Below are 10,707 nucleotides of genomic sequence, written 5' to 3' on the forward strand. Positions count from 1 at the left end.
GATGAGAACAGGCCGTGCTGCTAGCTAGTGCAGGGGAGGTTTGGCTGGCCATGTCCTCAGGCAGAAGAGGCAGATAATGTCCATGGAACAGCCAAAGGTGCAGATAGTGTTCACGGGAGCAGCGGGAAGTGTCCTTGGGGACAAGCGCAGCCCGGCAAACTCTGTCCACTGTCCTCCTTGAAGCTGCTGACCCAGCCTTCCACTTTGTCTTCTGTAGATGTGGAGGGGCTACGTTTGAATGAACCCTACACTATTCAAAATAGGATTCAGAAACGCATTTGTCAGGGTAGTCCCGATAACGAATCAATAGAATCGAGTTATATTTGTTTATATATTATAAGTCATTGGCTCACGTGATTATGGAGGCTGACAAGTCCCACGATCTGCAGGGTCAGTGGACAAGCAGGAGACCCAGGAGAGCTGATGGCACAGTTCCACGCTGAAGGCAGTAGGCTAAGGCCCAGGACAAGCTGATGTTTTCATCAGAGCCTGAAGACAGGGAAAAGCCAGTGTCTCATCTCAGAGGCGACTAGGCAGGAGGAATTCTTCCTCACTCAGGAGAGAGTCAGACCCGTTCTATTCAGGCCTCCCTGATTGTAGGGGTGTACCCACACTGAGGGGGTTGGTCTGCTTCCTCCAGTGTACCATTTTAGATGTTAATCTCATCGAAAACATCCTCCCAGAAACCCCCGGAATAATGTTTGGCCATGGTGTCCCACAGCCCAAATGGACATATAAATTTAACCATCAGCTGACCAAAGATAAACACACATTCTCTGTCTTACCCCTTTTCTAATCACAGGAAAATCCTACATCTAAGTATTAGGCTAGCCCCATATAAACAACTTACAGGACTCCCTCAGGAAAAACTTTTCTGTTATGTATTATAAGCAGAAATTATATACGGTTATTCCTTGATCGATGCCAGTGTGGGGGCACTGATTCCATGCACAGTCGAAAATTGGCATATAACTTTGTGGTCCCCAAAATCTTAACACAGTTGTCCCTTGGTATCCAAAGGAAATTGGTTCCAGGAGTCCCTGAAGATACCAAAATCTGTGGATGCTCAAGTCCCTTATGTAAATGGTGTAAAACAATTTGTAAAGTGGTCCTCTGCTTCTGAGGACTCCCAGTCATGGATCTAATATACATTCCATCCATGGTTGGTTGAATCCAGGAATGAGAAAGCAAGGCATTCGGAGGGCCCACTGTATATTTATTAAAAACAATTCATGTGGGCTGAGCAGTTCAAACCCGTGTTGTTCAAGGGTCAACTGTGTGTGTGTATCATTATATACACAGCAACCTAAAATGCAAATGATTAAAACGAGTTTTTTAAAATGAGAGTAGAAATATTAAGTAGAACTCAATAAGAAGGTAGTATTCAACATGCTTGATGTATAGCTCTTTGGTTTTTTCTTTTCCCAATTTGGTCTTATGCTTTCTACCATCCAATGCAGAAAAGAGATAAAAATATGATGTTATTTATTTATAATGCCCGTAAAATGGAAACCAAAGTCACTGTTGGGCACAGCTCTTTTTTCCTACTACAAGAAATAAAAGACAGTAGAGAGAGAGAGAGAGAGAGAGAGAGAGAGAGAGAGAGAGAGAGAGAGAGAGAGAGAGAGAGAGGTGTCCCTCTTGGTTTCTGAAGCATATGAAGAAAGAACATTATAACTGATATAGGCTGTGCTTTGTTCTAGTATTGAGAATGCTAATAAAGATCTTGCCTCTGCTCTCAACCCTGGAAGGTAAGAGCTTCAGTTATGTAAGGAAGATGCTGAGATATGCTCTATAACTTATAGGAACGTAAAAAGAATGAATGAGATGGGAGGTGTTACACAAGAAAGCAGTAAAGTATAAATTCTCTGAGGTAAGGCAGTTTAAGTTTTGGAAGGTGCAAGTCAGTCCCTGCAATGTCATTTCAAATTAAGCTTCATGGTGGACTAGATGAGGCTATGGAACTGGTGAGCATAGGACGGACCCTCAGATGAGGTATTTTGAGTTGAGAGAGAATATATTTGAATGGTAAATGCAGCGTGGTGTAAGGTGTAAAATTAAGGCCCAATGTTATGCACTGCGTGGACATTTGGTGAAACCAGCAGGGCCTCAAATCGCCCAACTGCAAGTTCGCCTCCATACTCTTCACTTGCAGATCAATTCCCCTCCTAAACAGCCATCTTTATGAAGTGTACAAGGTATAGATCTTGTTTATTCCTAAGTAGCAGTTTTTCGTTCCGTACCAGCCTGAGGAATTTTGCAGACAAACTGATTACATGCTGCTATGGGAACTAGGGGTCACCTCATCCTCTTGTACCACAAACCATGCCTTCCATAGACCCTGCTTATTCATTCTGCTCCTGAGTGCAGCCTTCATGTGGCACTGAGGGGCATGTGGTGTCTTCATCTCCACTCCTGAGTATACACGATTAATAAATGGCTGTTTCTGTGTCTAGTGTTGTTTGGACGCCACATAACCATAGTGTGGAAATTACTTCCTCACCTTATGGGGTAAAATAGAAGGCCATTAAGACAAGCTCTTATGAATTCCTTTGGGATGGTAGATAATCCAAAAAGAAATCTTTACCTGGGGAAGTATATTAGTTATCTCAGGCTGTCATAACAAAATACCACAGACTGGGTGGCTTAAACATCCAAAATTTATTTTCTCATTGTTCTGGAGGCTGGAAGCCCAAGATCAAGGAGCTGGCAGGATTAGTTACCTCCGAGGCCTCTCTCCTTGGCTTGCAGATGGCTGCCTTCTTCACTTGTCTGTCTCCTTGTGTGAATGCATCCCTGGTCTCTCCTTATGTGTCCTAATCTCTCCTTACAAGGACACCGTTCAGACTGGATTATAGCTTAGCCTAATGGCCTCATTTTGACTTAACCTTCTTTTTAAAGACCTTAACTGCAACTACAGTCACATTCTGAGGTACTGGGTGTTGTGACTTCAACAAGAATTTGGGTGGAGACACAATTTAGCCCCTAAAAGGCAGGATGAAAGGTGTCTTTACTCTTATCTGAAAGCAGGAGAATATAGTGCACACATAAGTGTCCTTTGCACATTTTATCCAGAGAGTTTCTGAGAAATAAGGGGGAAGTCCCTAAGGTGAGATGCATAGAAGCCACTGTGTTGACACTTTTTACTTTGAATGGGTAGAGCCAGATTCCACTGAATTAAAAGAGTATTTTATACAATAAAATTTCAGGATACAAAATCAATGTACAAAAATCCATTATGTTCCTATATACTAACAATGCAATTTCAGAAAAAGAAATGAAAAAAATAATTCCTTTTGGAATTGCAACAAAAAGAATAAAATACTAAGAAATGAACTGAACAAAGGATGTGAATGACTTATACACTGAAAAATACAAGGCATTATTAAAAGAAATTGAAAAAGACACAAAGAAATAAAAAGATATTCCGTGTTTATGGACTGGAATAATTGACATATGAAAAATGACCATATTACCCAAAGCAATATACAGATTCAATGCTATCCTCATCAAAATCCCAAAGGCATTTATTAAAGAAATAGAACAAAAAAAAATTATCATATTTGTATGGAACCACAAAAGACCCTGAATAGCCAAAGCACTCCTAAGAAAAAAGAACAAGGAAGCATATATGTATATATAACATGAGAATATAATGCTAAGTGATATAAGATATATGGAAGAAGATGAGAACTATATGATTTCACTCATATGTGGGATATAAAACTGAAAGCAACAACAAACAAAAAGTCATAGACACAGACAACAGTATGGTGGTTACCCAAGGGGAAGTGGGGAGGGAGGGAGGGAGGTAGAAAAGGGTAAAGGGGGTCAAATATATGGTGATAGAAGATTTGACTTTGGGTGGTGAACACACAATACAATATCCATATGAAATTATTGAATTGTACACTTGTAACCTATATAATTTTATTAACCAATGTCACCCCAATACATTTCATTAAAACACACACACACACACACACACACACACACACACACACACACGAGAGCATTTTAATTAGGTTATCTTGAGTGTAATTTGGCAAATTCTAAGTGAGGTAGAGCCAGATTTTGGTGGAGAAGAAACAATAGAATATGGAGGTGGTTTGGATGGAAGGACAGCTGGAAAGGACTGGAAAAGCTGGTCTTTGACAAAATTCTAGGAGCTCTGAGTTTCATCAAGGCTGTAGGAAAAAAACACACCAATATTAAATAATAAATGCTGTAATGAGGAAACTATTTAATTTTACATACAAAAGTGAATTTTTGGCTGATTCGGTGTTCTTTTGTCTGAGAGCATTGTAATTTCTGTGACACATCCTTGATTTTAATAAAAAAAAATATTCTTAGGATGATACTGTCTAGGCAAAAATCATAACTGCTATTTATTATATAACCAATATTTGCCAGTGATCCTGACAGACACTTTACATACAATACATACATTCCCATAGTCTTATAAGATAGGCTTTATCGAATTCAGTTGTCAGATGAAGACTTGCAATATATTCTCATATTCACAAGTGGGTAAGTGACAGAACTAGACAAAACCCATGGTCTGAATTCTTCTACGGCACAAACTGTTCCTTCACTCCCACCCTGAAGCAGATCTTGTGTATCTTTATTCACTTTTTTTCTCACTACTCCAAAATGTATCTCAGGCTATTCAAAAAAATAATTTTTTTGCTCAAAGTATTGGATTGGAATACATAACCAGAGCAGTAAGAATACCAAAATAAATGAGCAGTATGAATAATGAAAGGATATAATATCGGGTAATAATATGATCATCTACATATGCAGTGTCAGTTAACCTCAAAAGATTGGGTGTTACAAAATTATCTGGTTCAGCTCATTTCGTATACTAAGTAAGTAAATCTATTACAACTGAAGTTACATTAAAAGGCCAAATGTGGGTCATAAAGAGAAGGAACAGAAGAGTATTTGTTTGGTTTTTTGTTTTTTTTTTTTCCCTCTGATAGTCCACCGCCAATCCTGAGTTCTCTGGTTTGTTCTTTAGCTTCCCATCTCACATCACTCATGAGACACAGACCCATTCTCTGCAAAATTTAAAATAGGAATATACTCAAGAGTTTGCAGAGATGTGGCATTTCTGGAAAAAAGCTTTTCATTGAAGAGGTGGGAGCCAAGATAAGGACCCAGATTGATGACTCAATCATATGTAGGTTCATGCAGAGACTTCCCTTCACTTGCTCTGGGACCTACGCTGTCAGGCTGACTTTGGCACGGACAATCTCAGAGGTAAGGACCTTGTTGTAAGGGGTGGGGGGTGGGGAGAGGGAAGTGTCTAAGGTTCTGAGAGGAGTATAATCAGAATCCTCTGGGAAACTGCGGAGTACCATCCACTCCAGAACAGAGGGGGCGCTGGAGATCCCACCGAGTCTGTCAGCCTTGAAAAGCCGGGTCATCGGTGAAGTGAAAGGCAGTGCTCACTTCCTCCTAGCGGTCTCCAGACGTGAGAGACTTTGCCTCAGGCAGTGGCCTCAGGACAGGCGACTGAGGAGGTCCAGGCTGCAGCAAGAGTCAAGGTGAGGAGTCCAAATGAAGAATGAGGGAACCCCCCCGCCACCCCAGAGGCAAACCTCTGCCGCTCCCCCTAAAGACTTGCCCCTGTTTTCAGGCCTAGGGAACCCTGGGCGTGGCCGTCGGGCTGAGTGAGATTTCCAGCCGGAGGGTCGTAGAAAGCTGAGAGCCTTGGTATAAGTGGGCAGCCTCAGTTCAGGAGAGGGAGGAGATAAAAGACATTAGTAAGTGTCAAGGTGAGGAAACATGGGCAGAAATTTTTGCCAAGACCCTGTTGCAACTCTCGTCGGACCCAACATGGCAGTCGGGTAGATCGAGCCTTCCTTTCCTGCATGATGAATCAGGAAGTGGAGGGCCTTGACCTGACGGGGCGGGTACTATGCCCTGCAGGAAATCAATCAGAACTCTGAGTGAGGTCCTGGGGAACCATCAGCCCCAGAACGGTGAGGTGGCACAGAACTCGCCTCTGCCATCAACTCCGGAAGAGCCCGGTGCAAGGCTATCAGGCTTCTTCCGCAACAATTATGAGGGCCTTGGTCTGAGGGGAGGGGCCTCAAGTTAGCAAAGTAAAGCATCCCAGGCACGGCTAGGAATCAGAGTAAGGAACCTATATGAGGACAGAGGGACTTCGCGCCATGTTGGTAGCCTGAGATTCCTGTGCATTTGGTGATATGATGACTGACACTCATTTTCTCCTATGGTGTGATAGGAGGTGGGGGTGGGGGAGTGAGATATTTTGTTTAAAATGGATGGTTTACCCTCACAGTAGGCAGATTTCCAGATCTTTTCAGGAGTTAAGGGTCCGCGCCCACCCCCCCCGCCCCCCGCCCCAGACCATGATGTCTGAGGGAAAACCCATAACGAGAGTGCAAGAGCACCCCTCTTCTCAGCCTTGAGGACGGTGGGCACATGGGGTGACCCTCATCCTTCCGGGGAGGGGAAGGGTTCTCAGGAAATGTTGGCAGGAGAGAGGACTCCCAGGCTATGTCAGGAGTCACAGGACAGATTGAGGGGACCAGCCATTATCGAATAGATAACAAATCTGAGCCCCACCTTTCCATTCAGAATTTAAAGGCTCATGGCAGGGCTGGCAGGTTAAGGCTCACCATCACTGATTTACAGCAAATCTAAGAGAGAAGAGATCTTTACTGAGAGGGTACAGCCACCAGTCAGCAGAAGGGTTTTATACCAGGTACTACCTGTAGACCAGGTGAGTGCCCTGAATAAGAAGTGAAGATCTAAGCAGCTCATAAAAGAGAAGGCTCCAAATAACTCTCAATTCGGTGCCCCCTGATAGAGATAGGGGCTAAAGAACCTTTTCGCTGTCTTCTCTGGGGTGTCAGGGAGGTGCTGGCTTTGGTCTGAGGTATCAACTTCATAGCAAGCAGAATAGAGGGTGCCCGGGAACTGCCAATACTTGACATGATGTTCCTAATTGTGAACTGAGAATACCCCAGACACTAGAGCAGAGGCTCCCCACTGGCAGCCCCTCCCCCCCCCCCCCCCCCCCCCCCGCTACCACCCAGTACACCCCAGGCATGGTTGACAGGCTGCAGCCTAAGGTTCCCTCTTACTTCCTCCACAGGGCTCTCGGGGCTGATGAGAACAGGAGCCCTGAGGGGGTCCTGTTCATTCTCATTCTCCTTTCTCCAGGTATCCACGTCTCCTGACCTTCTATCCATACTCCTGCCTGCTGTTCCTGACCATAGTGTCATCATGCCTCGGAGTCACAAGAGTAAGCATCAGGCCTACGAGAAACGCTGCCGGGCCCGAGGTGAGACTCAGGGTGAAGGTGCTAAGGCCACTGCAGTAGCTGAGGAGGAGTCCACTTCCTCCTCCTCGCCTCAGTGTGAAGGTAATACCCAGAGTCAGCCTGCTGCTGAGTTATGCAGCACTTCCCAGGGGCCTCAAAGCACACCAGTCACCACTATTGCAGTCATTTCTTGCCCTGGATCTGACGAAGCTTCCAACAGCCAAGATGAGGATACGGCAGAAGCCTCTGAGGCCCTGCCTTCCACTGAGAGCTCAGACATAGATAATTTAGCCAAAATTGTCGTGTTTTTGGAGCGATTCCTTCTGTACAAGTATAAAATGAAACAACGCACTCTGAAGGAAGAAATGCTGAGGCTTGTCGGCATATATTACCAAGACCGATTTCCTGAGATCCTCAAGAAGGCCTCTGAGCACATTGAGGCCGTCTTTGCGTTAGATGTGAGGGAAGTCGACTCAACTAGACAGTTATATGACCTTGTCAGCAAGCTGAAACTCCCCAACAATGGGAGGGTGCGTGCTGGCAGAGGCTTACCCAAGACCGGTCTCCTGATGAATATCCTGGGCATGATCTTCATTAAAGGCAACCGTGCCACTGAGGAAGAGATCTGGCGACTCCTGGGTCTGATGCGAGTATATGCTGGAAGGAAGCACTTCATCTATGGGGAGCCCAAGAAGCTCATCACCAAAGATTTAGTGAGGCTAAAGTACCTGGAGTACCGCCAGGTGACCGGCAGTGATCCTCCACGCTACGAGTTCCTGTGGGGTCCGAAAGCACATCTTGAAACCAGCAAGATGAAAGTCCTGCAGTTTTTGGCGAAGGTCAACGATACCGTCCCCACTGCTTTCCCAATCTGTTACAAAGAGGCTTTGCAAGATGAAGAAGAGAGAACACGGGCCACTGGATGCAGCAAGGGCTGCCACTACTGCTGAAGTCGGTGCACCTTCCAGGGCCATGACCAACGATGTCTTTCCATTCCTAGAGAAGTTTGAGGCTTCTTGTCCTCTAGACAAGAATATATAACATCATAATGGGAATTATAGTCTTGGAAATGTAAAAGAATCCCATAGTAAAATAGTTGAGAGAATAGAAAAAAAAAAAGATCAGTATTAGTTTTCCTTGTCCCTTTTAGTCTTCGGTTTTGCAAAATTAATTGAGTTATATTCTCTGATGTTCTTAGCTTATTAAGAAACATGAGACATTAAAATCTTAATAAATTAGACTTTGTGTTTGCTGGCTCTTTTTATCCACCACACATTGAGTATGTGCTCTTTGGAAGACTCAGTGTTAGGTGGGGATGCTAAAGAAAATCCAGCCTCTACTCATATGATTTTAGAGCCTATGAGTTGCACCCATGTGAGCAAGATGTCAAAATACTCATTATGACCTATAGGTAAAATTAAAAGAATGAGTAAGGAAGAGAGTGTTCTTTATGGGAGCAGTTAAGTGGAAATTTCCTGTGCAAGCAGTTTGGGACTTGAGGAATCTTTAAGTCCTCATGGGGATGTAATTTTCATTTACGCTATATGGTAGGCTGGTTGTGGAAATGGTGAGGCCCTCCGCTGACATGCTGCATAGTTGAGAGACAATAGTGTGTGTTAGTCTGTTTGGGCTGCTAAACAAAATACCACAGACTGGGTGGCTTAGACATTTTAACAATTAAAAGTCAGCAGATTCGGTTCCTGGTGAGAGCTCTCTTCCTGGCTTACAGACGACCACCTTCTCCCTCTGTCCTCACATGACAGAGAGAGAGTTCTTGTCTCTCTTGTCCTTATTATAAGAACACTAACTGCATCGTGGCCACCCCATCCTCATGACCTCATCTAAACCTAATATAAACCTAAAAGCAACAAATGAACAGGACAAACGAACAAAGACTCATAAGAGACAAACAGAGACAATAGACTAGTGGTTATCAGAGGGGAGGGAGGAGGGAGGAGGGGAGAGGTAGACAGGGTAAAGAGGATCAAATACGTGGTGACAGAAAGAAATCTAACTATGGGAGGTGAACACAGTGTAAACATATATATGCCTTACTGTTAAAGTGTACGGCTGAAACTTACTGGATTTCATTAACCAATGTCATCATAGAAATAATAAATGAATGAATGAATGAATGAATGAATAAAAATAAAATTTAAAAGAGAAAAAAGAAAACCTAATTAGAAAAAAGAAAACCTTTCAAAGACCCCGTCTCTAAATAAGATCACACTGGGGGTTAGAATTTTAACATATGATAGAAACGCTGAGTCTATAATGGAAAACTGCTGCTATGAGTTACTTTGGGACTATGGGTAAACCAGAAAAAAATCTCTGCTTGGGGCAGGAAAGGAAGGTGCAGATGAACACAGTATGCAAACTAGGTGTTCTATGTGCATCATCTCCAGGAAGTTTCTGAGAAATAAGGGTGATATTCCCTAGAGGTGAGATGCCAAGAAGCCACTGTGCTAACACTTTTTGCCCCAGTTTGGAAGAGCCAGACCCTACTTCATTAAAATGGAATTTAAATTAGGTTATCTTGAGTGTAATTTGGCAAACTCTTAAGAGAGGGCTAACTTTTGTGAGGGTATAATGAATATAAGTAGAGGTGGTTTGGAGGGAAGGGTAACTGGGAGGGATGGAAAGACTTGTACCTTGACACCAATTCTGGGAGCTTGAGTTGCATCCAGCTGGGGAAGGCAACACCACACCTCAAATGATAAGTGTTCTAATGGGGAAATTTTACTTAGTTTTGCTAGTGAGGGAGAAGTTTTGGTTGATTAAGTGTTCTTTGAGAATACTGCATATTCTCTGACATCTCCTAGATTTAAAAAAAAAAAAAAAAATTCCAAGAGAGGTGGGTGGTATCATCTGGGATCAAAATAATAATATTAACTGCCATTCTTCAAATATTCAGCAATATTTGCTAGTCATTTTGCCATGTGGTTTATATATAGTACATACATTTCAACAGTCCTATAAGATAGGGCTTACCAAACTCACTTAGAAGACGAAGAACCTGCAATTTGCTCAAGATCACAAGACTGGTTAGTAGCAGAACTGGGACTAGGCCTCTGGTCTGAAATTGTCTAGAGGCCACATTGTTGCACTTCTCCCAAACCGGAAGCAGACCTGTCCCTTAATTCTTTTCTGTCCTCACTATTCTAAAATGGTTCTCAGGCATTAAAAAGGCACCTTAGCCACAGTACTGACAATAGGCCTATTGAAGGGGAAGGTAAATATGACAATGAATCAAAATTTGGGGATTGTCCTTGGGTTTCATTTTCCCAGGATCCCACTGAGAGCTAACTGCCCAGAAGCTGGTATTTTTGTCCAGCTCCAGCTTTTTCCATCATCATAGCTCCCTCCCCTCAAGATTTCCCCAGAATGTCCTCCTTCCATGGAACATG

The 10,707-nt window shown here is 43.3% G+C and overlaps 1 protein-coding gene across 1 annotated transcript; it reads left to right on the top strand.

Annotated features, from left to right (window-relative positions):
* Nucleotides 1-7,263: 7,263 nt before the first annotated feature.
* Nucleotides 7,264-8,250, top strand: MAGEB5 (MAGE family member B5). The gene has a single exon (XM_011386000.1). It carries the CDS (start codon nucleotides 7,264-7,266, stop codon nucleotides 8,248-8,250), a length of 987 nt encoding a protein of 328 aa, XP_011384302.1.
* The last annotated feature ends 2,457 nt before the right edge of the window (nucleotides 8,251-10,707 follow it).

The sequence above is a fragment of the Pteropus vampyrus genome, unplaced genomic scaffold (assembly GCF_000151845.1).
Source record: "Pteropus vampyrus isolate Shadow unplaced genomic scaffold, Pvam_2.0 Scaffold861, whole genome shotgun sequence".
In the NCBI taxonomy this organism is placed as follows: Eukaryota; Metazoa; Chordata; class Mammalia; order Chiroptera; family Pteropodidae; genus Pteropus; species Pteropus vampyrus.

What these genes read in the sequence shown, in the direction of transcription:
- MAGEB5 (XM_011386000.1), top strand. Translation starts at nt 7,264, where the DNA reads ATGCCTCGGAGTCACAAGAGTAAGCATCAGGCCTACGAGAAACGCTGC.